At 56.8% G+C, this 27,684-nt stretch overlaps 1 protein-coding gene across 1 annotated transcript in view; it reads left to right on the top strand.

Moving 5' to 3' along the window:
- NUP214 (nucleoporin 214) overlaps positions 1–27,684 on the top strand; it is a 77,495-nt gene that overhangs the window by 15,059 nt on the left and 34,752 nt on the right. The window contains exons 9-24 of the mRNA XM_028516280.2: positions 394–460; positions 2,594–2,720; positions 3,678–3,839; positions 6,898–7,369; positions 8,820–8,995; positions 9,711–9,805; positions 12,199–12,285; positions 12,753–12,902; positions 13,763–13,921; positions 16,147–16,250; positions 18,099–18,281; positions 19,427–19,512; positions 19,605–19,688; positions 21,941–22,204; positions 23,460–23,621; positions 26,956–27,055. Coding sequence (XP_028372081.1) covers positions 394–460; positions 2,594–2,720; positions 3,678–3,839; positions 6,898–7,369; positions 8,820–8,995; positions 9,711–9,805; positions 12,199–12,285; positions 12,753–12,902; positions 13,763–13,921; positions 16,147–16,250; positions 18,099–18,281; positions 19,427–19,512; positions 19,605–19,688; positions 21,941–22,204; positions 23,460–23,621; positions 26,956–27,055 — 2,478 coding nt within the window. The remainder of the gene's footprint in view (positions 1–393; positions 461–2,593; positions 2,721–3,677; positions 3,840–6,897; positions 7,370–8,819; positions 8,996–9,710; positions 9,806–12,198; positions 12,286–12,752; positions 12,903–13,762; positions 13,922–16,146; positions 16,251–18,098; positions 18,282–19,426; positions 19,513–19,604; positions 19,689–21,940; positions 22,205–23,459; positions 23,622–26,955; positions 27,056–27,684) is intronic.

The following is a 27,684-nucleotide window of genomic DNA, read 5'->3' on the forward strand; positions in this document are numbered from 1 at the left end:
GGGCTGTTGACGCGGTGACCAGGGCTTTTTACATCTGAAAGCCTCCTCGCTGTTCTGGCTGCCGTGGCTCAGCAGACTGAGTGCTGGCCTGCGATCCAAACGGTCACCGGTTCGGTTCCCAGTCGGGGCACATGCCTGGGTTTCAGGCTGCGTCCCCAGTAGGGAGCGTGTTAAGAGGCAACCACACATTGATGTTTCCCTCCCTTCTCCTCTCTGAAAATAAAGGAATAAAATCTTTCAAAAAATTTTAAAAATAAAAGTCTTCTCACCTCTCTTCAGCCACACAGGAAACTCACCTCCCTGACACCTCTGGGCAGCCCTCGCGGACGATCCCGCAGACTTGGGGCGGGCCGGGCTGTGGGACCTAACGGCCTTCTGGCTTGTTCTTGGCAGGGATCTGGTGCTGGCGGCGTCTGCGGCCTCCACGGAAGTCAGCATCCTCGCTCGACAGGGCGATCAGGTACGTTCCTCCCTTCTGTCACTTCTGCGGGCCGCTTTCCTGAGAGAGGTTTTGGGGGGTTTAGCCCTGGGGTCAGGACTTAGATGAGGTCACATCCTTCTGACGAGTCGCTGGGTGAGAGCAGAGCTAGGGTGACGTAGCGTCTTGGACCGGCGGCCAGGGTGCTGTGCCGGACGAGCTTGGGTGTCAGAGTTCTCGGTTCTTCGGTGTCGTGAAGAGCACTTCTGTTCTCCTAGGGGCCCCATGGTACGGGCTCCAACACCTGTGTCACCGACCTGCAGCAGGAGCCTGGGCACGAAGGAGGCTGTCCCTGCCTCGTTCTGTCCAATCGTCCTCGTTTTCCCCCGCCGTTGAGCCCGCCCCTCCTGTTCAGTGAACTCTGACCCACCCTCGGAACGGGAGAGGTACACGCGGGCCACACCGAACTGTTGCTCACCAGAAACACTTCCTGTTTCTCTCCGAAAGACCGCCAGAAAGCTGGGGTGCCTGTGCGCGGGAGAACCTACCTGCCTCCTTTCACGGGGTCCTCCTGGCGGGCAGGAGGCGGGCTGAGCTGGCGGTGGCTCCTCGCCTCCTAAACCGCGCTCGGTTACAGAGAGTGACCACAGAGGGGACGAGCGAAGGGGAAGCTTTTCCTCCACACACTTTGCCTTGATCTCAAAGACGTTTTGTGCACGCGTGCTGGTGGCTCCTCGCCCGTGCAGCGCTCGTCCGTCACTGGGTGGCAGGGCCCTCTCTGGAGGTGCGTGGCTACTGCAGTGTCGGGGGGGGGGGGCCATTTGGGGTCATAGGTCACAGCTCATCAGTTTGCTCTCGGATTGACTTCAGTAACGATTTCCTAATAGACTCATATTTTGTGTGTTTATACATTAAAGATATACCATTATCTTCGTTTTTTATCAAAATAACTTGTCTACATGGAGCAGGGATCATGAATGAAAAAAATCACTGCAGCTGCACCCTGTCCCGATCCAGTTTTCCCTAGAGGGACCGTTTTTAACCTGTCAGTTTTCTCTTCTAACGACTGTGTCCTTATCCCTAAAAAAACTCGCTTCCTCACGAGTGACCGGCCTCAATGGCAGATGAGCAGCTCGTTCACACGCTCCCTCCTCCTCACCGGGGCTGCGGGGCTGCGTTAGTGTCTCCTGGGGTCGCCTTGGTGACTTGGGATTTTACCTTCATCCCTGATGGCGTCACCGCACACCCCACTCCTTAATCGTCCTCTTTCGGAGAGGGGCGTCTCAGCACCCCGCCGCCCTCAGCCGCCCTCCCCTGCCCACCACCCAGCTCGTCTCTCACGTCGTCGGAGCTGGTGCTGCTCGCACTGCGCCCGGTGGTGGCTGGCGAGGACTTTGTTTTGTCTGGAGACGGCTGTTCGGGGTCGGAGTCCGTTTGCTCACATTATTCCGAACGTGACTGTTACTCTCGCCACTGCTTAGTCGTGGAGTGTGATTGCGTCACCCCCCGGAACAGCTTCCCGTGTCCCTCTGTTCCTCACGGAGTGCGTTCCCCGTGGGTTCATGCCTCACAGCTTGGGTCAGTGCTGGAGGTTAGAGAAAGTGTTGGTGGTCCTTGAAACGCGGAAATCACTTGCCGAAGGAACAGAGCCCCCGCAAGCAAACGAAGCAGAAGGAGAGTGTATTGGGGGAGGCTTAGTGGCTTGTCGGAGGCAGGCAGGTGGGCCCACACGAGCACTCACACCAGGACCTGGGCAGATGAGAACGAGGTCACCTTCTTCCGAGGACCGGTGAGCACAGGCTGCTGCCCAGCTTTGTCTCTGCTCAAGGCCCCCGCAGGGACGGCTGGGGGCCCTGGTCCCAACCCCAGGCCTCCCAGAGCAGGAGTGCCTGGTCTAGTGCCGCTGTGGGGTCTGCCCCGCAAGTTCAGGGCTCCCCCTGGTTGCGGTGGGCGGTAGGTAGTGTTTACACTTGAGGCAGGGACCTGCTGGATTGGGAAAATCAGCCCCTTGTCTCATGGGGTGCTCGTGGCCCTTAGACGGTCTCCCCAGGTTGCCGAGTCTTGGTCCACAGGCAAGTCTAACCCAGGCGTCTCTCTTTTCCTCTCTCACGTGTGAACAGTGCCGGGAGGAGCCCGTGCAGAGCTCTGACGTGGTGTTTTCTCCTCTTTCCCCAGATCAATTGGGAATCTTGGCTGCTGGAGGATTCTAGTCGAGCTGAACTGCCTGTGACGGACAAGAACGATGACTCCTTGCCTGTGGGGGTGGCCATAGACTACACCAACCAAGTGGAGGTCACCATCAGTGAGTGAGGCCCGCTGGGGCTCAGCGCTCTGTCCCTAACACTTCCGTCCAGTCCTGCGTGTCTGCGATGGCAGCCCCTCTGCCGGCACTCGGGCCTTCTGGCGGCACGTCGCTTCTCCAAGAGCGACGAAGAGTGCCGCTGACGGCACTGGACGGGTTTGCACAGGCACTGAGGGGCGAGACCGAGGCCACTCTTTTGGACGTGGTGGGGGTCCAGGATATCGGGGGTTCTCGGTGCTGTCTCTCGGGCCCCCAGTGCCTCCCCGAGGGAGCAGTGCCCTAGGCCGGCACCGCAGCGTACAGCCACTCTCGCTTCGGAGGCTTGGGCTGGAAAGAGAGACCCCGGGCGCGTGGCTCCTGCACGGGGCCCGAGCGTGTGCTGTGCATGGAGCTCCGTTGGGCGGAGCTGGCCCGTGGAACGTGCAGGTGCAGCGGGAGACACGCTCGTGGGGGCTTCCGTGGGGGGGGTCTCCCGCCGGGCACCGCTCCGCACCTCACCCCTCCCTGGTCAGGTTGTGTGGTCTGAGACCGGTTCTCGTACTCGGACTCTCTGGAAGTCCGTGTTTGTGAGGCCACTGTGAACAAACGTGAAGCAGTTAGACTCAGCTGTCCGTCCTGCTGTGTGCTTTCTGGCGAGTCCGGTGTGCCATTTCTCAGCTGCACCAGCCACGTCCTAGATCCTGTCCTGGTCAGGGGAGGGGTGCCCCTGCCTCCCGAACACCGAGATGCTTCTGAAAACTGAGGGAGCCTCGGAGCTGCCCCCCCACCTCGGGCTGCCAGTGCCTCCGGGCGGCCGCTGGACCACAGCAGGAGCGCTCTGGAAGGAGCAGTCTCGGGAGGGCCCTTTGCGATCAGAACCAGAGCAGACGGACGAGGCCTCTGAGCCCCTCCTCGCTTCATGCAGCCTTTCGGACTTCGCTCTTTTCTCACGTCCGCTTTCTTTTGTTTTTTTCACAGACGAGGAGAAGACTCTTCCCCCTGCTCCAGTCCTTATGTTACTTTCAACAGACGGTGTGCTCTGTCCGTTTTACATGATCAATCAAAACCCTGGTGTTAGGTCCCTCCTCAGGACGCCGGAGCGGCTCTCGTTAGAGGGGGAGCGACAGCCCAAGTCGTTAGGTACGTGTCTCCGACCCTGGCAGCCAGCGACCGCTGCGGCCTCTGCCCAAGGGCGAAGCGTGCGAGAGAGAGCGCAGGTGGTCGCCGTCATCTGCACAGTCTGTGTGGCTGCGTCAGGGGGGGGGGGGGGGGTTTACCCGGAACAAGCGCGTGCCCACTGGCCGTCCGCACTCACCAGTTCTGTCCCCCAGCCTCCGCTCCGCTCTGCTCCAGGGAGAGGAGGCCGAGCCGCACGGCCCCGTCCCGTAGGTGCCAGCCGTCCTGCTGTCGGGTCCGGGCCCTGCACGCCTGGCCACAGGGGCTGGTTCAGTGAGAGGGGGTGCGTGCGCACGGTGAGCGCCGTGCACCCGTTACAGGCGATGTGTGCGCCCCAGGGGTTGGAGGAGCGCACCCCGCAAAGCGCCGTGTGCCGTGCGGCCCCTTTTCTACCAGCAGAACGTGTGCGGAGAAAAACACCTGAAAGGTGGAGTCTGAAACCCAAATAGTGGTTGTTTCTGGTGGTGGGGACGCGGGCATTCTGTTTTCTTTTGTCTGTATTCCATTTTCTTCGGGTTTGTTTTTTCCTTTTTAAGTTATTACATCAGTGGTCTGTTTATCGGAGAAAGATTAGAGAAGGCACAAGCAGTGTCACTTACGAGTGTGTCATCCGCACACGGCCCCGGTCAGCCCCTCGGTGCCTGTTCTCCGTGTGCATGAGCGCGCACACGTGCATGCCCGTGTGCATTTCAGACTTTTCACAGTGTTCTCCTAGCACCTCTGAGAGCACACTATAAAACTTTTAAAAGGGGGGATTGTTTCATGTTTTGAAATTTCACTAATACTTCACTTTGAGTTCTGTGAGTATGTGACTATTAAGAGTTTGTCCCCTAGTGTGGCTAGAATTGCTTATAGTGTAACCAGTTCTACGTCTAAGGAAAAGTACGTTGATCGTTGGGTTGGGTGAGGTCGCTAACACTCGCGTGTGTTTTCTCCCGGCTTCCCGAAGCAGAGTGAGGTGTGCACCGTCAGTGGCCAGGCCCTTGGGCTCCGGCCGTTGGCAGTGCCGCCCCGAGTGCCGGACCAGGAGGCTCACGTGGACCGCGCTAGTGCTGTGTTGGGACGCCTCGCGGTCTGCGGCGTGTGCGCTCCGGGTTGGTTTTCCCCGGCGGTGGTCGCGAGTGCCGTGCACTACCTACACCTGCTTGCCCGGTCAGCCAGTAACACGCAGTCCCCCCCGTGAGGGTGGGAACTTGTGGGGTGTTTGTTTCTGAACACCGTTCAGTGTGAAGGGCTTTGCTGCTAGCCCGGAAAGCCCCAGCACAAGCAGGGGCCAGTGTCACTGCGGGCCTGCCCTGGAGAGAGGCCCTCTTCCCTCGCGCTTGGCCCAGAGGTGGCCGCCACGTCCAGGTGCGTGGGAGAGAGCCACGGATGGGAGGAGGGGCCCCGCCGCCTCCAGCTGCGGCCCGTCGTGGGTTCAGAAGACGCTAGTGGTTCCACCTGCCCCACAGATGCGGCTCCGAGTGGTCAGAGGGGGCACTGTGATGGTTTTTTTCAGTGGGATATACTTTTCACTCAGTCTCCCGAATGTGCATGGACGTGATGAACGTTACAGGCGTGTGTCTTTAAGAAGTTGGCTGTTGCTGGTTCTCTGTCACTGTGTAGGAGAAGTACCGACAGAGAGCAGATGCGCTTGGTTGTCATGTTCGTGGAAGGGACAGTTCAGGAAGCGGTGTTTGCACGCTTGTACCCTCAGTGTTTCGGTACCGTAGACACAGTGAGGTAAGCTGTCGTCTCAGCAGTTGGAGGAACCGAGACCCACTAATATAAACATACTGATAAAAAGACATCGCTTTCTTATTTAGTTAGTTATTTAACTGAGAGAATTAAAATGTTTACAGCAAGTGTGGAAAGTGGAAAAAACTTTAAACCTGCTTTTTGGGGTATTCTTGTTCACTTTTTTTTTCATAAACATCTTTCTTCATAGTTCTGTTCATATTCTATGTATCACTGGTTGCAGGTTTATAATTTAAATTGTAAGCATTTTCCAGATTCTTACGTGATCTTCATGATTCATTTAAAAGAGTATGTAATATTCCATTGAATACTTTTTACCATTTGGATTGCATGAAATATCTTTCACTTTCAAAAATTATTTTCATAGGTCTTACTACAAGTTTACTGGGTCTGTTTTTTTATGATTCTTGAAATATGCTAAAATGTTTTTTTTTAAGACTGCTGAATTAGGTGCCTGTTAGCAATAAAAGGTTTCAGGCTCATTTCGCCCATCCAAGTGCAGGAGATAGTAGATATTTAAATCTTGGTAGTCTGGAGGGCAATGCTCTGCCTCACTTAGTACGTTTCTTGTATTAGATTAAATATAGTTTTTGTGAATTAGTTTCCCAGCTTATGTCTATCAGAGTCTTGAAATTTTTAAGAGCATATAATCTCGATTTATATGCTCTTTACTGCAGTTCTTTTTTCACTCACCTCTTAGTGATGTAACTTTCACGTAGTCAGATGTTCATCTTTTCTTTTCGTGACTGACTGTCACTCCTGAATTTATTTGTTAGGCTCTCGAAGACTTAGCTCGCGCTTGCCTCCTTGTGTTGAGACACAGCGCGTGTGTGCTTTCGTCCGTACCTTCAGTCCATGCGAACTCGCGCTTAGGGGTTTAGAGGCTTAGAGGCTGTCAGGAATCAGAGCGCCCAGTTAAACCTTCTCCTGGTGGAGCGAAGGGTTGCAGGGTGACTGCTTTTCTCTGCGACCTTGAGAAGTGTGTCTTCTCCGTGTCGTTCATCCGGGCGTCCACACGGTGCTGTCGGTCTGAGGTCCTTCCCCATGTCCGCCCCCCTCCCTCCCCCCAGTCCTGCAGTCAGTCTCACACGACGTGTCTGTCTGCCACGGGACACATGCCTGCCGCGGATGTGCTCAGCAGCTCCTCGGCCTCGCCTCTCTGTCCCTCAGGAGCCGGGCCCTTCCTCTCCGGCCCCCTCCTGCCCCAGCCCTTCCCCCGCCCCCAGCCTTCTGCTGTGGCCCGGCTGACTCCCCCACTCTCCCTACCCCCACTCTCTCACTGCAGGAAGCACGCCCACGACCCCAACCTCGCCGGCCCCGCAGAAGCCCGAGTTGTCGGCAGCTGCGGCCCCCGCCTCCATCCCGCCTTCCCTGCCGGCGGCCCCCACCTCCACCTTCTCCCTGCCCTCTGCTGTGGGGGCCCCTGGCGTGTTCTCCTTTGGTTCTTCACCGTCCTTGAAGTCATCTGGGCCTGTCACCGCGGAGCCCCCTCCGTACCCCAGCGGCTCTGACGCATCCAAAGCAGCCGTGGGCTCCAGCACAGCCTCCTTCTCGTTCGCGCCTCCTCAGGCCCCGCTGGCGCCCGCCCCTGCAGCCCCCTCCATGGCGCCCCTGGCCGCCCCGTTCTCCTTCGGGTCATCGGGTTTCAAGCCGACCCTGGAAAGCACACCGGTGCCGGGCGCGTGCACCCCAAGCATGGGCATGAAGCCCTCCTTCCCGCCTTCAGCCTCTGCGGTCAAGGTCAACCTTAACGAAAAGTGAGTGGCCCGGCCCCGGGGGGTGGAGCGACGGAGCAGATGGACTGCTGTCACTGGTGTCTGCATTTTCTCCAAAGCAGCGCTAGCAAATGGTGAAAACTCAGACTGCGTAAAAGGTTTGCAGCTGATCGGTGGACGGCGTCCAGGAGGGTCACTTAGAATTTTTTTTATTATTAGAGGTTTATATGTAAATACTTGTTTTGCCGTCCAGTGTAGGAGATATTCCCTGTTTTTAAAAGCGAAGCCATGCTGAGTCCACACCCTGTAGGGGAAACGCCCCTCTCGCGGTCCTGTTCCCGGTCGGCCCCCCGGGGTCGCAGGAACCTGTTACCACGTCAGGTGGCGTTCCTGCCTGGCGGTCCAGGGTGTCTCATCGCTCCTGAGCGCAGGGGTCTGGTCCCCGCCCCCCTGCCCCCCCCCCCCCCAGCGGGGTCCTCCCGGCTTCCCCGCCCCTCACTCCTGACCGTTCCTGCTTGTGTGGCCTCCGCGCCAGGGTGCGAGCTTCTCGAGGGGAGGGGCCCCCGCCCCGAGTGGCCCTTCCCAGCATGGCCCTCACGTGTGAGCACTGCTGCCACCCCTCCTCCGGCCTCTGTCATCACTGTGGAGGCGGTGCTAGCTGTGTGTCCCCGCTGTCACCGTTGTCACTGTTGACGCTGATTGTCAACGCAGCCACTTCATTCTAATAGTTGCCGGGTGTTCCGTTTTGTGGCTGCATTACAGTTCATTTCCCAGTCACCTAATGCTGGACATTCACGTTCTTTACAGATGTTTGCTCTTCAGGTGAAACTTACCTGACATTCCCCCTGGACTGTAAACATCCCAAAGAGGGCGACCTGTTTCCTCTTCCTCCTGCGCCCCTCAGAGGAAGGGGCCGCCCGGAAACGAGCTCTGAGTAATTTTGTGGGCAAAAAGAGGGTGTATAATTGAGTCCCACCCTTTGTTTTACTCATCTTGATAGACTAGACAATAAGCATTTTGTATCATAATAAACTTAGTTTCACTTTTATATTAAGTATTTACTTAATATTTTCATTGAATAATTCGTTTCTAAAGAAGCAGAAGATCCGATCAATGTTTTCTTTTTTCTAAAGATTTTACTTACTTATTTTTAGAGAGAGGGGAAGGGAGGGAGAGAAACATCAGCGTGTGGTTGCCCCTTGTGCGCCCCCTACTGGGGGCCTGGCCCACACCCCAGGCGTGCGCCCCAACTAGGAATCAAACCAGTGACCCTTTGGCTTGCAGGTGGGTGCTCAACCCCCTGAGCCACACCAGCCAGGGCCAGATCAGTGTTGTCCTGCAGTTTTCACCGTTCATAAGAAATAGCTAAATGTGTACATTTCTCGAAGGCCGGAAAGGGCGGACAGTGAGTTGCCCTGTGATGACCGTGCTCGTGACCAGCGTGCGGGAACCTGCAGCCGGCCCTCCTGACGCCTCCGCTCTGTTGTTGCAGGTTTACCGCCGCGGCCACCCCCGCCCCCGCCAACAGCACCCCGGGCACGCCCCCGACGCTGCTGTTCCCCGCCTCCAAGCCAGCTGCCCCTGGACCTCTCAGCCACCCCACGCCCCTGGCGGCAACACCGCTCGGCACCATGGCCTCGAAGCCCCCAGCCGCTCCCTCGGCGTCAGGTGTGGTTTCAAGCAGACTGCTTTAGGGCTCAGTCCTGAGTTCTCGGACTCCCTTGTGTTGTTTCTACATTCTCACCCCAGGACTTTTTAAAGTCGGTTTGTTCTAGAGAGAGTAATTTCCATGTGAGTGACAAACCCAGTGGTGGTGGTCTCCTGTGCACGCCCTGCCCGGGGGCTGGACCTTCTGGTGCGCGGGACAGTGTTCCAACCCACTGAGCCACCTGGTCAGGGCGGGTATTTAGTTTTTTCAAAAAAGCCCTCCAGGTCATTCCAGTGCACGAGAGGGTGAGGCTTCCAGGGGGGTCCAAAGACCCTGTGAGTTCTCACAAGGTGATGGGGATCGTCGTCCTCATTTGATGGTTTTCAAGCTGTCCCCAGCCCCCAGGGGGCCTCGGGAGCCTCTGGGGACCAAGGATGGGCTGAAGGAGAGGCCTCCCGCCCTGTCCTGTCCGCAAGGCCCCCTCCCCGTCCCCAGAGACACTCTGGTGTTGTCTGCTGCGTGGAGGGCTTTCCCATCCGCAGATGCAGCGCGCACTTCGGTTGTGTTGGAACAGAGGCCAGCACGGCTGTGGACGGCACCCAGGCCAGTGAAGTCCCTGACGGGCTGGCAGTGAGAGGCTCTTTTAAATTGGAGGACAGGCCCCTTGTGACGGGGGGTGGGGGGGAGCGGCGGAAGTACCTGCTGTCTGTCCTAACTGGTGTCTCACCCCGGCAGGGCGCGCGGCTCACGGAGGTCCAGGCCCGGCGCCCTCCGCGGGGCAGAAGTCGCCCAGGATAGCCCCGCCGGTGGCGAAGTCAGGCTGCCCCCAGGTGCGTGCAGACTCGGCCCCCGGTCCTGTGCTCGCTGGTTTACTGCCCCGGGTGGGCATGTTCATAATACGGGATTTTGTGTTTCAGAGTTTACACTGTTGAAACAGTGCTTAGGACGACGTGACAGGAAATACATGAGTTCTGAGTGTTTGTAACGTGGGCCCGTGAAAGCCGTTTCTCTCCTCTCCCGAGTCCCTGCGTTGTTGTCCCTGTGGCCCCCGGGCCCGTGGGCGCTGTGCTGTCAGCGTGTTGGATTTTCCTGACACGTGCAGATGCCGTGGCATCTGACTGGTTTCCCCGATGCTCAGAGTCATCGAGAAATCCATCCAGTGCCCTCTTTCCCTACCGTCTCAGCTTATTTTATTTAACCTTTACCGACGTACAGTGCACGTAGGGAGAAGGCACATACACCTCAGTGATGTGTCGTCAGCGAGACGCACCTCGGTAGCCAGCACCAAGATGAGGAAGCGGAGCAGGACCAGGAATTCCCAAGCATTCCCGTCGTGTGCGTCCTCCTGGTCTCGCCAGGCAGGACTCCGCTGTCGTGGTTTCTCACCGCACAGCTGCGTGCAGCCCGTGTGCTCTCTGTACACGGAGCCTCGCCGTGTGTGTGCTTCTAACTGACTGGCCGCTTTGCTCAGCACCGTGTGCGTGAGGTGCGCCCATATCATACTGGGTGACGACACTACCCGTGTGCCCTCCACCCCGATGGGCGCTTGAGTAGTCTCCAGGTTCAGGGTGCCGCGAGTAGTGTTGCCAGCTGATGTTTTCGGTGAGCAAGTGTGTGCGTGCTTCTGTTGAGCGGACCCCTGAGAGTGGAATTGCTGGGCCCCTGGGTAGGCGTTAATTCCTCTTTAGTATAAATTCCCGGGGTTCAGCTGTTCCCCTCCTCACCAGTCCTGGTGCTCCTCGTCTCTCACTGTCGGTGCTTTTTGTGGGTCAGGTAAGTATTCCCCGATGGCCAGTGAGCGGAGCTTCTCGCATGTGCTTGATTGTTGGCCGCGTCAGCATCGTTTGTGGGTGTCTGTCCCAGGGTCCCCGTTTTCCCGTTAGGCCTCCTGCCTCTCCCTTACTGCTGTGTGAGAGGCGGTTCCTCGTGGGAGGCACGCACGCGCACACGCACGCACACGCACGCACACACGCACAGGGTGAGTGGTCTCCCCGTCTGTGAACCGCCCTTTTTCTCTGTGTGGTTTCTTTTGATGCCTCCAAGTCTTTAATGTTAATGTAGTTCAGTGTTTCAGTTTTTCTTTTATGATTAGTGCTTTTTTTTACTTAATAAGGTTTTATTTTTTGAAATGTACAGCTGGGGGGACGTGTTGTTCGTGTGTCTTCACCCACAGCTGGGCCTCCCCCCTTTGGCATGTCGATAAGTGCTTTTCGTGTTCTGTTTCAGGAACCACTTCCTGTTCCACGGTCAAAAAGACGTTCTCCTGTGTTCTTCTAAAGCCTTATTTTTCAAGTACAGTTTGCATTCGGTATTATTTTGTGTTAGTTTCAGGTGTGCAACATAGCGGTTAGATAATCATATACGTTATAAAATGTTTCCCTCCTATGTCTGAGAGTTTTATTACTTTACTTTTCATATTTACATCTACATTCTGTCACCTCAGTCTGTTTTTTATGCTTTGACCTGAAGGTAACTTTGTCCCAGTCTGTGTCCTAATCCACATCTCCGATCCCCGGTGACATCGTATTTCAGGCCATTGTTGTCTCTCCCTCTGGCACAGGGGAACTTTTAAAATCATAAAGGGTCGTTTAAGCGCCCCTAAAACTTCACTGGTAGCTTTCCAGCACACTCAGAACAAAATCCAGTCTCCTGGGTGCAGCACGCGTGATCCAGCCCCTCCACGCCCTCCACGCGCACATTCATCTCTCTGCCTCGGACACGCCGGGGCCTCTCCCGCCTCCGCGCCTTGGCGCTTGCTCTCCTCCCTGCCCAGGAGGCCGTTCCCCGTCGCTTGCTCCTCATCCCGGAGGTCAGTGCAGAGGCAGCGCTCAGTGAGGGCTTCCTGGGCCCTCTCGTCTCACCTGGCCCCGTTTTTTTCTCTCCGTGTGTGTGCCCTGTGTGCCTGTGTACTGTTTTTGTGTCACCTACCCCCCAGCTGGGATGTACCTGAGGCGTTCACTTTTTCTCACTCGCCTTTCCCCAGTAGGAAGTTAGTTCCACGAGCGTGGGGACCGCGTGTCTCCCGTTCACCTCTCCCCTCACTGGCTAAGCGTGCCCTGTACCAAGTGGTGCCCAGTACATTTGGGCTCAAAAGAAGGAGTGACCGACCAGTGACTGTGTTATGACAGCACCGCTCGCTGTGACAGGCACTGAGCCCACTGCTGCAAGGAGGCAGCACTTGGGGTGCTGGGTGCGTTTTTAACCCTCTCGCCTTCTGTTTCAGGCGAAATCACTTCCGCCTCCTGCTACGGAGAAGCAGGGACACCAGTGGAAAGAGTCCGATCCTGTGATGGTTGGGATTGGTGAGGAGGTAAATGTGCTCCTGCGTATGTTTTCGAGACGTAGCCCTGACGGGGGGACTTGACTGGCTCCGAGTGTGTAGACTCCTGCAAGATTGTTTTTGTTTTTGTTTTTCGTTTTTTTATCCTCACCTGAGGACGTGTTTATTGACTTTAGAAAGAGAGGAAGGGGGAGAGGGAAAGAGAGAATAACGTCAGTGTGAAAGAAACATCAGTCGATTCACGCGCGCCCCAGCTGGGGATCGAACCCCCCACTTAGGCGTGCGCCCTGAACGGAAGTCGAGCCCGTGACCGTTGGGGTGTACGGGACGATGCTCCAACCAGCCGGGCCACCCGGCTGGGGCTCCTGCATGGCTCTTATTCCGGCCTTGAACCTTGGCGTGTCCAAGAGTCTGTGCTGTCAGCGAGCTCAGTAGCAGTGACACACCACCGCTGTGCCACTCAGACTGAGAGGTCCCCTCGTGTGTGCCTCCTGCAGATCGCGCACTTTCAGAAGGAGCTGGAGGACCTGAAGGCCCGAACTTCGAAAGCCTGTTTCCAGGTGGGCAGCTCGGAGGAGATGAAGATGCTGCGGACAGAGGCGGATGACTTGCACACCTTCCTTTTGGAGATCAAGGAGACCACGGAGGTCCGTGTCTGCTTGGCGGGCTGCCGGGGTGGGGGTGCGCTGCCGGCAGGGCGCTCCTGGTCTCTGGGCACGCGCTTTTCCCCCAGGGACCGCCAGGGTTGTTCCTGACGGCGTGGGTGGTTCACACGGGTGCCGAGGTTCACCCCTGCCTTCAGCACTTAATAAGTCAGGTGACTTTGGGCAGGTCCGTCTAGCTACTCCATTTTATTAGTTTTCTCACGGAAGATGAATGATAATAGTTTCCACCCCGCTGACACACACGAGGTACTCCGTAAACATTGAACATCATTAGTCTTGGCGTATTTGAACATTTGTTAGGTTTTATAACAAATTTTGTAACTAAATTGAGTGCTGGCTCCAGGGTCCCCGTCCACCCCGTCAGACCGCTGGGCTGGCCCCAGGGTCCCCGTCCACGCCATCAGACCACTGGGCTGGCCCCAGGGTCCCCGTCCATGCCGTCAGACCACTGGGCTCTGGTGTTACAGGCCATGCTCGACAGAGGAAGGTTCTCCGGGCGTAGGCAGTGATCGTCCTCAGTTCGTAGGGTCTCGGCTGCTGTCAGTACTGCTCTCACTCTCCGAGCTTCCGGTCACTGGGAGTGTTTTCTAATGAGGAAGAAGAATAGTGTTTTTAAAATGAATGTGGCTAGACTAAAAAATTGAAAAACATTTGAAGAATAACAGGAAAAAGGTGAGAACGAACATTAGCATCTTCCCCTTCACGCAGTGAAGCTCTTACTTTTGCACGACGGTTCGCTGTGTTTGGGGTAACTGTTCACAAGGCACCGCCTTTCCTGACGTGGGGCAGAAAGGTTAGTTTCTGAGCGGTGACCACCTTTGTGTGAATTCGCCCTTCTCCAGTCTCTGCACGGGGACATCAGCGCCCTGAAGACGACCCTGCTGGAGGGCTTCGCCGGGGCCGAAGAGGCCCGGGAGCAGAACGAGAGAAACCACGACGCCGGGTACCTGCGCCTGCTCTACAAGAGGCCCCTGGACCCCAAGAGCGAAGCGCAGCTCCAGGTAGGGCCCGCCCGCCCGCCCCAGGCGCCGGTTCGGGCGGCCGCCTCACGCCCCGTTTGTCTCCTGCGGGTGGCTCGCCTCCTTCCCGCAGACTTCCGTAGCCGCCACAGAGAAAAGGGGGTGCTTTTTGGATTGAGCAGAAATAGAATTCTTCGTTAACCCTTAGGCTGGGTACAAAGTACACTGCTGGAAAAGACTCACTTAGGAATCAGGTCGTGAAGAGTAATTATCAAAGCAGCAGCTACCCGGTTAGCAGCAGGAGCGCTCCTCGGCGTTTTTCCCTCCTTGTTTCAGTCTTCAAAAGAGCTGCCCTGTCCGCCGAGCGTTTCTGACCCCGTGACACCCCCGTTCCAACCCCACCGGCCCAGGCCGCCTGCTGGGTGCCCACGCAGCAATGCTGCTTGTCTCTCTCACAGTCCGTTAGTCTCGTTTTCTGTCTTCGTGAAACCTGCGTTTGTTTCCGTCTTCCCACTCACTCCAACTTCGCACCACAAGCTCTGGTGGCGGCCATCTCCCACTCGCTCGCACTCGCCTGGACTCCCCGTGGGGACGGGGCCCAGGGGGCCGTGCTGTGCATCCGCACCCAGGGCTCGAGGGTCTGTGAGTGTGCAGAGTCCCCTCCTGCCCGGAGCGTCCCCCACCTCCTCGGCCCATGCCTGACTGCCCGATGGGCAGGGAAACTGAAGGCCATAGGAAGGAAGGCCGAGGAACCGCTGCGGGGTCCCCCAGCCCTGGTGGCGGTCCTGGTGCTCCCTCCTGCTGTGGATGTGAACTTGCTCGGCCAGGCAGGCCAACCACGGGCCTCCCGCTCATCAGATTACAGCCTCGCCTTGCATTGAGTTACACTTTCTTCTGACTGCCTTTTCTCCTCTCGCTCTGTGTCCAGACTCGGGGGAAAGCATGCTGCTTTGGGGTGACACTCCCCAAAATGATTGAATGATTCAAAAGGAAATCATTCTCTTCTTCCACAGTGCTAAGTAGACCATAGTAGCTGGCGTTTGTTGAATGCATGTCTCGTGCAAAAGGAAGATGCTGGAAGTACTTAAGTCTCACCACTAATAGATGCTGGACCCTTGAGCCTGGACGGTCTGGCTCGGAGCCAGCGCTCTTAACCCCGTCGCTGCCACGTGCAGGCCCTGCAGTTGCACGTGTGGCAGAGGGACAGGTGACACGCGAGTGCAGCGTGCAGCCTGCTGCCGTGGGGCGGCGGGCGAGGGGGCAGCTGCGCCACGGAAGAGAGGTGGCGGCGACAGGCCTGAAGAGAACGGTATAGTTTTTCCCCGTAGACGCAGTGGGGAGAGCGTCTAGGAGAAACAGCACCAGCTGCTGCGCAGAAGTCTGGTCCCGTCCGGGTGTCCCGAGAAAGGGCCTCCCGTAGTCAGGTGTGAGCTGAGATCCGTGCTTGGTGCCCGTGGGCCGGGCTCTCTCTAAAGGACGTTCTCCCTGCTTCAGTCGGGCCTGCGCCCTTACCCCCGAGTGGCTGTGAAAACACACTCACACACAGCGAGGTCCTCGTGCAGGCACAGGGAGTATGCCCCATGTGTGCGCCTTGTCTTCGTTTGTGTGCGTGTCCAGCGGGCTGCTTCACCTTTGTCAGCAGTTGTGAGAGTCAGATTGTATTGCCATGGAGGTTAACACTGGACCAAACTTGAAATTGTTGCAGGCTTAAAATAAGTTCACAGGTAAGAATTTTAATAATGAAAAACTCAACGTCTAGTGCTGATACTATTTGTTTTGGAGAAGAAATGAGTTTTCTCAATTGCTGAGATGACTTCTGTGTTCTGTGTTCTCAGTGGCTGGGATCAGAACCGTTTTCAGCACTGCTGTGCAGGGTGCTTTTGTCTGTCTCACACTCAGTGTCACCAGTGGGAGAGCAGAGCTCAGCGGGCACCCCGTCAGAGCACCGGGCGCAGTGGAAAACCCCTAGCCCGCGCTGGGATGCTCTAGAGGAGCCGGAACGGGAGAACCGGGCCAGGGCGCCGGTCCCCTGAGGCCTGGGCCCTGCTGGCTCTGTATCTGTCCCTCCACCCGCCTCCCCGCCACACCCGCAGAAGGGCGCGGTCCGGTGCTCACGTGGATTCCAGCGGTCTGTGGTTCTGTTAGAGCACAGCGTGTTTGCTTTGTTCATTATCGTGGTTCTCAGTGTAAAAACAGTTCAGAATTGTTTTGGTGCCGCTCCCCACAAGCCCCTGGAAAACTGAGTCACTCCCGTGTTTTCCGTGCAGGAGATCCGGCGCCTTCACCAGTACGTGAAGTTTGCTGTGCAGGACGTGAACGACGTCCTGGACCTGGAGTGGGACCAGCACCTGGAGCAAAAGAGGAAACAGAAGTGAGCGAGCGGTCACCTGTGGGAGGCGGGAGGCGGCGCCGCGGCCTCTCCCACGACAGTTTAGGCGCTCGCGCTGATGAAAAGCCCCCAGGTGTCCTTCCCGTTGACCTAGGCTTTCTGTGTCTAGGTGTTGGTCCTACAGCAGTAAGAGCCGTGCTCACGCTATTTACGTGAAGGAACTCACCACACAGCTTGTGGCCGCGGAACTGGGGTGGAACCCCTTGTCCAGAAGCTCGAGGACGGGCTCGGGGGGTCCGGCCGCTTCTTGGTCTCCGTCCCGACATGGCCACGGACTAGCGAGTCCTCAAAGACAGAATCTTATTGATGTGGGATGTGCTACCTGATGCGTAACGGCACCACGGTGACTAGACACCGCCTGCGGGACAGGAAGGCGTAACTAGGGGGCGAGCCCAAAGCACAGGTCTGTGCACAGGAAAGAGGCCGGGGTAACCCCGGCAAGATACTCACGGGAATAGCTGCAAGGTGGCGTGGAGAGGAGTTTTCCTTTCTGCCTTTTTGTGTATTCCGAGTTCGCTTCTTGAGGGGACATTGCTGATCAGCGTGCTCACTAGAGGGCCGAGAGGGCTGGTGCCAGAGGCGCTTCTGCAGGAGGAATCGGAGGCAGCACGCTGCGGGAGCGTGCAGGTGCCCACGAGGGAAGCAGAGAGCAGATCAGCCCGCACAGCGCCGGTTTCTGAAACCCCTGCACTTGGGGACGCGGTTAGCTGTGTAGGGACACAGGCCGGGGAGTGGTCTGCCTGCTTGTTTGTCAAGCTGTGGGATCACAGAACTGTCAAGTGGGGCGACCTGAGTGCGACCTCAGGGGGGCGCCAGAGTGTGCACAGTGTTCAGGGAGCAAAACGTAGCACGTCACGCCGCACCACATGGGGAGAGGCTCTGGGCCCGAGCCGAGGAATCCCAGCTTGGAACCGGGGTGGGGGTGAGGAGTGAGCGCTGACCCCTCGGACACGGGCTGGGGAGGGTTCTTCTGCCTGTGCCTGGGGCACCTGTCCCTGTGGACACGTGGGCCCCGTTAGAGATTTCCCAGTTCACCCACCTAGTTCTGAACTCGTGTTCGGCCGCATGTGAGAGGGGGCTTGACCCGGCAGTGGGTCCATTTTGCCCTGCTTGCCTGTCAGACCTCTTTGCTGACTTAAAGGTTGGACTTTTTAAAAAAGGCATAATGAAAACAGAAGCCTGGCTTTCTTTTCCTTTGTGACAGTTCCGTGCGTTTACTGTGTAATACGCTTTTCTAGTTCCCTTCTGCAGAGTTCAGATTCCTAAGTTTGTACAATTTTCTCGAGTTTCTGTGTCTGAGGTTTTTTTCTCAGTGCTACTGTGTGCCCTCTTGAGTGTGTCCTGAACTGCCTGTCCCCCAGAAGAAAGGGAGCCGCCCCATCTTGTTTTAGTCCTTCGGGTGGGCCACGCCCCGCTGCCAGGTGGTGTGCGGTCCCTCTGTCTCTCGGCAGCGCCGTGACTCCCCTCGACTGTCACTGAACCCTGGGCTGCTACTTTTATTGGCCGTTATTTACACACAGGAAAATACACGCGCCCTAAGTGTACAGCGGAGTGCGTTGTCCTCTGTTGCCGACCGGTCTCCGGCCCTCTTCCTCCCCGAAGCCTCCTCTCTGGGGTTTTGCCTGATGATGCCTGTGGGCCTGGCCCCCCCTCATCGCCTTGCCTTCCCATCAGGCTGTCATCCCCTTGGCATACTCTAGTGGTTCCTGGATGCTTTTTGTCCTCTAGTGGCTCTGTTCCATTCTTCTCACTCCCCTCCGCCCCCTGTGGGAGGAGGGTTCTTCTCTCAAACCGCTCACGGTGAGTTCTTTTCCTCATTGCTGCCAGCAGGCGCCTGCTTGTGCCGGAGCGAGAGACGCTGTTCAACACCCTGGCCAACAACCGGGAGATCATCAACCAGCAGAAGAAGAGGCTGAACCACCTGGTGGACAGCCTCCAGCAGCTGCGGCTGTACAACCACACGCCCCAGTGGAGCCTCCCCTCGGACGTCTCCTCCCAGAGCAGCACGCACAGGTGCGCGCCCAGCGGCTGTGGCCCAGCGAGTGCGCGCTTGGGAGTAAGGGGGGTCGTCCCGAGGTGGTTCACGTGTGGGTGCCAAGGGACTCTGCTGCCTGACACCATCAGGTTCCTCGCCCTCTCTGACGCTTTGTTCCTTTGCGTTGTTGTTGTTGGGGTTTTTTGTTTGTTTATTTGTTTGTGGTTTTTTGTTTTGTTTTGTTTTTAAGATTTTAATGTTTTTAGAAAGAGGAGAAAGGAGGGAGAGAAATATCCATCGGTTTGAGGACCTGACCCGCACGGCCGGAGTGTGCCCTCACCAGGGACAGGGCCCTGCGGTCTTCCTCCCGGTGCTCAGTCCAGCGAGCCACCCCCATTCCTTTGCTTAAAAAATAGGGGTAACAGCCTCAGCTGGTGTGGGTCAGTGGATTGAGTGCCAGCCTGAAAACTGAAAGGTCACAGGTTCAATTCCCAGTCAGGGCACATGCCTGGGTTGTGGGCCAGGTCCCCAGTTGGGGGCGTGCGAGAGGCAACTGGTTGATGTCTCATGCACATCGATGTTTCTCTCCCTCTCTTTCTCCCTCCCTTCTCCTCTTTCTCCCTCCCTTCCCCTCTTTCTAAAAATAAATTCAAAAAATCTTTTTAAAAAATAGGGATAACAATACACATCTCATGGGATTATTGAAGAGTTAAGTCTAGAAAGCCCTAGTGTGTGTGACGGAAACAGGTGTTCAATAGATGACAGCAGGCACTCTCGTAACAGTGTCATTTTATTGAGAAGTAACTGGTAGGATTGGGCTGACTCGCCTCAAAGCTTAGATTTGTCGTCTTGCTTGAGTGCGGAAACTCGCAGAGCCTCGCCGGGAGACAGCTCCCCCTTGAGGTTCCCGAGGAGTTTTGTGCTTCCCCTGCAGCCCGGACGTGTACACCTTAACCCCCAGTCCTGCCGAAGCACTGGCGGTGTGCCTGCCGTGTGGGTGGGATTAGCGCCGAGGTGGCCGTGTCTTGGGGGCGATGACATCAAGGGGTCGGCCCGCCCGTTTCTGTAGGGGGGACGCTCCCCTCTCCTGCGTTTGTGTTCAGGACCCATGCCTACCGGCCCTCAGGTTTCCTGGGCGGCATTGGGTGTTGTCAAGTCTGTCGGTGACACTGGCCGGTTTCAGTTTTGACAGTGACCTGGAGAGCCTGCGCAACGCCTTACTGAAGACCACCATCGAATCCCACGCCAGACCCTTGCCGAAGGTTCCAGGTGGGTGCGTCCTCCCCGGCCCTTCAACTCTCTGGCTCCTTTCCTCTGCCGACCGGATTTTAAGCATTTACGGGCCCGTGAATGTCTTGCAGCTAAACTGTCCCCTGTGAAACAGGCACAGCTGAGAAACTTCCTGGCCAAGAGGAAGACCCCACCCGTGAGATCCACCGCTCCAGGTACGGGGCGCCGGTCCCCAGTGTCTCGGCGGAAACCGCACGGCACGTGGCGTGGGCGTGCTGTGTGTGTGCCGTCTGTCTGTGCTTTCTGCCCGGCTCTTAACGGGAGAGAGACGTCCCCGGAAGCTGTTGTCTCTCTGCGTGCCGGAGCAGGCGGCTGCTGGCACGTCTCAGCCACGCAGCTTGCCTCGTAGTCGTTGTTGTGTTGTCACAGCAGGTGCTCCGCGGCCCCCGGCTGTGTGGCAGCGACTCCGAGGCTCCAGGGTTGCTGAGCTGGCACCGCGGAGCATGGCCGCTGCTTTGGAGGCTTTGCTTTCTGAGTCCTTGTGGGGTGTGGAGTGAGAGGGTATTTGGGAAAAGGCTTCTCCTTTTAAAGAAGGTAGACAGTAGAAAAATCCACTGATGAGGAAAACGATAGCCATATAAGTAATGGAAAACTTGTTTTTGTGGGTAAATAAATTAGATGACCACGTCAGTTTTTTTTATACTGCATGTTATGTGCAACTTCCAGCACACCGTGGCTGTGCTTTAGTGCCCACATCCAGTCCTTTCTTTTTTTAACTTTGTTTTGGGTTGAAATTGGTTTTTTTATACCGACAAATTACTTTTGATAATTAAAATAGCAGAAGAAACTTAACTTAATCTTACTGTACCACAGCTTATTTACTCTTCTGTAATCATATAAAATTAACTAAGTAATAGTCACAGACAAGTGAAGTTTTTAATAACTTTTTCCACTATCTTGAGAGTTCCTTCTCTTGGTAGATAGTTGGAAAACGTGGAAGAATTTAAAGAAGAACCAAAACTGCGCTTATCTGTCATCCCAGTTACGTCATCAGTTGTGTCATCTTGGTTTACTCTTGAACTTTGCTTACATAAATTTAATTTTTGAAAATGAGGTTGAGACTATTAATCTGTAACTTCGTATTCTTATTTTTTTTTTAATTAGAAACTTGCAGGCTTTACTGTAGAACAGAAAGGACAGGCGTTGGCTAGGCCGCGGGCAGGTCGGGGCCCTTGCACGCCAACCGTAGGAGCGAGAGACGGCGCGGCAGTGTGGGCAGCGGCCGGGGGCTGCTGGGGAGAGCAGAGCTGCCCCTGGGGCTGCAGCCCAGGCTCAAGAGCAGGGGCTCAGACAGCGGCCCGTGCGCCCGTGGTCACGGCCGAGTCCTTCACGGCGGCCAAGGGCAAAAGCGAGCCGGACACCCCCCGCCCGGGAAACAGAGGCAGAGTGGGGTGTGGGCGTGTCCTCGCCGGGAGGAGACCCGGACACAGGCCGCACTGCGGGTGGGGCTGAGGGTGCAGTGCTGAGGGGGTGCGCCCGCCGCAGAGAGACAGCTCCCGTGCGACACTGTCCGTGGGAGGGACCCGAGTGACCAAATCCACAGACGCAGCAGGTAGGATGGGGGCGGCCGGGGGCCGAGGAGGAGCGGGCTGGAGGGTCACGGGGCAGAGTTTCCGGCGGACAGGATGGAGCGGGCTCAGCAAATACGATTGCTCAGTTTGCTGCAGACTGGTAGGTAGGTGAGAGAAAGGCGGCCTCTGGCCACGGGGAGGTTTGTGCTAAGGGAGGACACCGCCGTTGAGGAGGCACCTCCACGTGGGGACGTGCAGGGTGACTGTGACTGTGAGCGGTCCTGAGCTGTCAGAGCTGGAGCCGTGACACACGCAGCACACGAGAGACAGAGTCCGTCTGTCCGTCGTCCGTGTGGCCTTCCTAGGTCAGCGGCAGAACTCGGCCGCTGCCAACTCCCTGCGCCCCCTCTCGGGGCCCCCCCCCCCCGTCTCCCTGCTCCCTGAAGGAGCACTGTGTGACATACGGCAGTTCACCTCTGTCTCTGTTTTTTCCTTTGGACATCTAGAATTTGTATTATTCCAAACATGTTCAACCCCCAGCCTCTGGCGTACTGCGGCGAGCGCCCTTCCGCCTGCACCCGCATCTCCCGGACCGCTCGCCACAGCCGCTTCCGTCCTCCCTCCCACACGCGCACCGCTGTTCTCCCGCTGGGCTGCTGGGAAGCGAGCGGCAGAGGCCCGTGACTCCAGAGCATTCTGGCACGGGCCCTCCTTGAGCAGTTGCGACCGGCAGGTTGGGGACCTGCCCTCCCTCCCTGTAACGGCCTGTATAGCCGCTCTGTTTTAACGTCTGTGGCCCAGGCCAGGGTTGCCCCTTGGCTGTTTCCTACCGACGGTGAAGGTGAGCTCCGTGGGGCTGCTTCGTGGCTGACCCGGGTTTCCTCTTGGCCCCGCAGCCAGCCTGTCGCGGTCCGCCTTCCTGTCCCAGAGGTACTACGAGGACTTGGACGAGGCCAGCTCCACGTCGTCCGTCTCCCAGTCCCTGGAGAGCGAGGACGCACGCACGCCCTGTAAAGACGACGACGCGGTGGCCCAGGTCCCGCGGCACGCCCCTGTGGTCCGCACGCCCTCCATTCAGCCCGGTCTCCTGGCACAGGCGGCAGCTCCTTTCGCCAAAGCCCACCTGAGCCACGGTTCGCCTGGTATGACGGGGACTGCAGGTGAGGAGACGTGAGCCGGGAAGCTCCGTGTTCCCCGGCAGGCTGAGCCCAGGGAGGAACTGTACCTGGGCTCCGTACTGTCTCACCACCACCACGCTGTTGGTGCCGGCTGCTCCTGCGGATAGTCCGGAGGTCGGAGGACGGGTCCCACAGCGGGGCGTTCCCCTGGGAGGCGGTCGGCAGGACGTCGTGAAGGAGCCGGAAGGCGCACGCTGTCACAGCTTCACGCTGAGTCCAGCTCCTGTGTTTTACACAGACCTCCTCAGGAGTCAAGGGGGCAGCTGTCTGCCTCGGTGTGAGGCAGCGCCCTCTCTTGCACCCAGCACATCTGAGCCTATTTCAGCCCGCCGCAGTGCCCCCCGGCACTCGCGTGTGGTTGGCGCTGGCTTGCCGAGGCGACGTGTCCTGTGTTGTCTGGCACCCCAGCCGTTCGGGATGCAGGGGCTCTGCACAAGGCGGGTTTTGGTAGGGAACAGGCGATGAGTGGGCGACCGAGGGATGGGGGGTTTAGGGGGGAGGGGGAAGGGAATTGACCAAGTGGGCCTGTGTTGGCGTCACGGTCGAGTCTTGGTTGGTGTCGACGGGAGCGATCCTGTAAGGCAGTGGTTCCAGCCAGCGTGCCGTAGGAATTTCTAGGAAGTGCGGTGCCTGCTGTTCGGTTGGGGGCACGGCCCTCTCGTCCCGCAGATCGTCAGATAAGACCAGTGACAACAGCCAGCACAGTGGCAGCCATCCATGTGAATGAGTCAAAGTTATACCCATTTTGTTGGTCAGAAAACACATTTTTTGGTGTGCTGCAGAGTGGTGGTAATTAGCTCGCGTGTGCAGGAGGCGGCACAGCTGGGAACTCGCTGACGTAGGGTGCTGTGGTCGCCCTGCCGAAGTAGGCGGGCGGGCAGATGGCACGTGGGTCTTTGAAACACATGGGTGCCGGCCTGTTGCTGGTACTTTTTCTTTTTTCTTTTTTCTTTTTTTAAGAGGGAGAGAAACATCAATTGGTTGATTGTGAGAGAGACATCAATTGGTTGCCTCTCGCAGGCCCCCAACTGGGAGGGAATCGAACCGGCAACCTCTTGACTCGCAGGCTGGCACTCAGTCCACTGAGCCACACCAACCAGGGCTGTTGTCGCTGGTACTTTTCTGTGTTCGTGCTTAAGGATAATTTCCCTGAAACCTAGTGCGGAGAATTAACCATTTTAACGTGTTTTCCTCTCCTCTGACCCGCTCTCTCACCTGATCTCTCCGTTTCCTTCAGCGTCTCCGTCTGCGGGCAGAGTTCTCCCCCAAGGGGCTGACAGCACGATGCTCGCAACCAAAACCGTGAAGCACGGGGCGCCGGGCCCCTCCCACACCATCCCAGCCCCCCAGGCAGCCGCCGCGGCCGCACTGAGACGGCAGATGGCCAGTCAGGCGCCAGGTGAGAGCTGGAGCCCCCTCCCCCTGTGCAGAGGCCGGTGCGAGCTGTGCGTGTCACAGGCAGGGCAGCAGGTGCGCACGAGCACCTGGCCCTCTGCTCACGTTCAGAAAAGAAAACTGCTGTGACACCCTCTGTCCTTCCTGGGGAAAGGGTTTCAAGGAAGCAGAAAGCAGACCTGAAACTGTTTCCTGTTAACGGGAGGTGCCAGGTCTGCCACATTGAGATAAGGAGGAAATCTGGTGTTTAGATGACCTTGTTAATCCCTACATTTGAATAATGTCTGCTTTATGCCCAAATCTTTGCTATCTGATCAGCTAGTAGCCTTCAGGTCGTAGCATGGTGTCTCCACCGCCCTGGGAGGTGGGGATTAGAGGGCCCACTTGCTTTAGAGTGAGGTGTGGTTTGGAGACATGAAGGTCACCCGGCCAATAAGAGCGGAACCCAGACTCCGACCCCGGGTCTTTCCGCTGCCACACAGCTGCCTCGTAGGGTGGCAGGTGCGGCCTTTACAGACGGAAGCACCTGCGTTTTGTCGCTGGTCTGTGGCCCTCCAGGCTGTCTGCAGCAGCGCCTCCAGGCCGTGGGTCCCAGGGCCTCAGTCGCCGCCGCCGCCGTGAGTGCAGGCCAGCGGTTCCGCCCGCCCCACCCCAGCGGTCGGCGGTGTTGGTGGTAGAAGGCAGCAGTGCTGCAAAAACATTGTTTTTAATTTACTTTTGTAGCTATTTTTTGCATTTGATGGTCACTTATTAAAGCATTTAAAAAGCATCATTACTACTGTAGTTGGCGGCAATTTACATTTTATCTCACGGCAGCGGTTTTCAAAGAAAACGTGAAAGGACATCACAATGAAGAAAAAGACGACACACAGTCATGTGAACTTCAGGGCTAGTTTAGAGCTGACGTAAGGCTACTTGAGTTTTGTGACTTTGAGTCTTTTAATTTTTTTAAAAGATCTTTATTTATTTTTAGAGAGGGGAAGGGTAGGAGAAAGAGAGGGAGGGAAACATCAAGTGTGGTTGCCTCTCACATGCCCCCTACTGGGGACCTGGCCGGTAACCCGGGCATGTGCCCTGACCAGGAATCAAGCCAGCGACCCTTTGGTTCACAGGCCTGCGCTCAATCCACTGAGCTACACCCGCCAGGGTCTTTCATTTAAAAAAGGTACCCAGTGCCCTGTTCTCTCTCTCTCAATTTGTTCACTACTTACTTTGTCTGACGGAACTGTAGTTCTGTCTGGCAAGAACCCTCCCAAGCAGGTTAGTTTCCGAAGGGGCCCTGTGCGTCCCGTTGCTGCACCCCAGGGCAGAGAGGGCCGTCCTCAGAGCCCGTGGATCTGTGTGTGCGCACGCAGGTGTGGGGACCCCCTGCGGTCAGAGGGGAGACAAGTGAGCAAGTGCGACGCATGTGGCACCTTTCCTCTTGACCCTCCCGGCAAAGGAATGAAATAGATAACGTCAAGTTTCCGTTGAGCAGCACTTCCTTCCATTGGAGCCACTCAGTTACAGGTGGCTCTTTTTGTAACACCGGTGGTAGCGGAAGAAAAGGGAGGGGGGAGCATTATGTAAATTTCCTTTAAAAGACTCGATCACCTTGCACATTTCATCTGTCCTAGGGATCACGAACAACACACTTCGAAATACCTTGTGACACACGTGTATCACCTAACACAGACTCTCTTATCTTTGCTGCAAAAAAAAATCTTAGAATGCACAGGACTCCCCTATAACAAAGGATTACCCAGCCCCAAAATGTCAGTAGTGCCAAGGTTGAGAAACTGCTGTAAATCAGATGTTTTTGTTGTAGCTGAATGAAATTATTTTTTATTTTTATCACTGCTTAGAATACATGTCAATGTAGACAGGTTTTTTTTTTTTAAGACTAAAAAGACGTGGCTTTAGACAAAATAAGAATTACTATTATACAGTGATAAAAGATTTCTAAGAAAACTTCAAATATTAAAACCTTTATCAAGGCACCTAAAACAGATATGAGCCCCGGCCGGTGCGGCTCAGTGGACTGAGCACTGTCCTGGGAACCCAGAGGTCGCTGGTTTGATTCCTGGTCAGGGCACATGGCCGGGTTGCAGGCCAGGTCCCCGGTTGGGGGCGTGCAAGAGGCAACCGGTCAGCGTATCTCTTATACATGGTGTTTCTCCCTCCCTTCCCTCTTTCCAAAAATAAATAAAGTCTTTTAAATAAAGTGTTCTAAAAAACAAATAAAATAGACATGAAAGCGCACAAACAAGGTAACTGCAAGGTACCTTTGAGCCTTCTGAGAGAGTAGAACGCTCTGATGCTCCCTTCAGGTATTACTCGGGCCAGGCAGAGTGGTGGCGTTGTGCCGGGCAGGCTCGAAGTCACGCTGATGGAGTTGATTATTTGTACCCTGAAAACCTGCCAGGATTTATGGTCGTTCCGCTCTGAGCAGGAGGTGGTGCGATCTCATTCATCACGCTGGAAGCAGAAATTCCTGAGGTGCAGGCACCCTCGAATGAGGAGGACAGAGAATGTGCAGCGGTAGGCCAGGAGTCCCGGCCGCCTCTCTGAAGGAGGGGAGGAGAGCGGGCCGCCGCCCACCCACCCTCTCCCCAGGCTGCAGCTTTCCGACCTGTCAAATACGTAGTCGGAGGAGATCCGAGGGCTTCGCTCAGCCTTCTTAATGGTTAATCACAAAATACCAAGTTTTGGAATACAGCGTTAGGTCGTGAGGCGCATGAAAGGAGATGTGGAGGCTGAGCAGCCTGACACGGGTGGGCGTGTGTCAGAAGGATCCCGGTCACCCCCCCTCAGTGCAGCCTCTCGGCCTCCCTCCTGTTCCTGTCCAGGCCCCACTGCCATGTTGTGTGCATCGTGTTGGTCTGGGCCGTGAGCTCCTGTGGGGAGGACACTGTACGTCAGACAGTTTTTGTGTGTCCAGCACCCAGCAGTCTGGCAGTGCAAAGCCCGTGCGAAAGAACAGTTGAAGAATGGGTGGGTGGGTGGGTGGAGAGATTCTTAGTCGGAATGCCGTTCCTCCTCTGGCTCTTGCTGCCCTTCTCCAAGGTGAGCCGGCAGCGTGGCTGGTGATCTCGGCTCTGCCCTGGGGAACCTGGCCAGGGGATTCCTTTTCCCTGAACTAGGACGTGGGACCAAGTTGGGCGAAGCCTTGTGTCATGATCTTTGTGAATGGAGGCGGCCAGGTGTTCTGACCACGGTGCCTCGGGGCGGCCCGGGGTGGGTTTCCTTTCTCCAGGGAGACTGCATCCTGCGTGGGTCTGTGTCCCGGCCGCCACGTGTGGCCAGACTTCTGGTCCCATGCTGCAATGAACGTGCCTGTCTGCTCTCTCTCTTAATAGCTGTGAGTACGCTGACTGAATCGACTTTGAAGACGGTCCCCCAAGTGGTAAACGTGCAGGAACTGAAGAATAACCCTTCACCCGCCTCTGCAGCGATGGGGTATGTCCCGCCTTTGCCGTGCGTGTCTGATGGTCAGTTATTCTGTAACCGTGAGGGGCTGCCTGCAGGGGGCAGCGCTGCCGCTGGCACGGGGCGGCTGTTCTCCCTGCCGAGCCTCAGGCCACGAGAGGGGTGGGTGGCTCATCCCGGGTGCACGGTCGGGCTTTCAGGAGACCGACCTCTTCACCTTGCCCCTGGCAGTTCCCCGTAAACCTTCGGAGTCCATGTGGCCCAGGGTGCTGTTTGCCGTGTGCATGTCTGCGTGGGGCACACAGTAGGGTCGTGGAGTCAGGCGCAGGGCTTGATTTTCTTTAATGCCTTTGAGGTTCCGGAGTTGATGCGTCTGTTCTGACGCACACTGCTGATCCTGAAGACTCGGCAGAGGTCTTGAGATTGACAGTCTCCGCTGCACTTGCTCTCTCCGGGCATCGCTGTTCTTTCCAGTTTCTTTTGCCTTGTGTATGAGAAACAAAAAACGAGCACAGTCTTTTTTAAAAGGCAGAAGCTCTGTTCGGAGACTTCCAGCCTGTCCTCTGTACCGCTGAGTTGGAGGGCTGGGCTGTCGCTGCCGGAGCTGCTTCTCTCTGGAACTCCAGGCCCCGCCGCCCCCTGCAGGCCCGCCCAGCTCT

This window comes from Phyllostomus discolor, chromosome 3 (assembly GCF_004126475.2).
Source record: "Phyllostomus discolor isolate MPI-MPIP mPhyDis1 chromosome 3, mPhyDis1.pri.v3, whole genome shotgun sequence".
NCBI lineage: Eukaryota > Metazoa > Chordata > Mammalia > Chiroptera > Phyllostomidae > Phyllostomus > Phyllostomus discolor.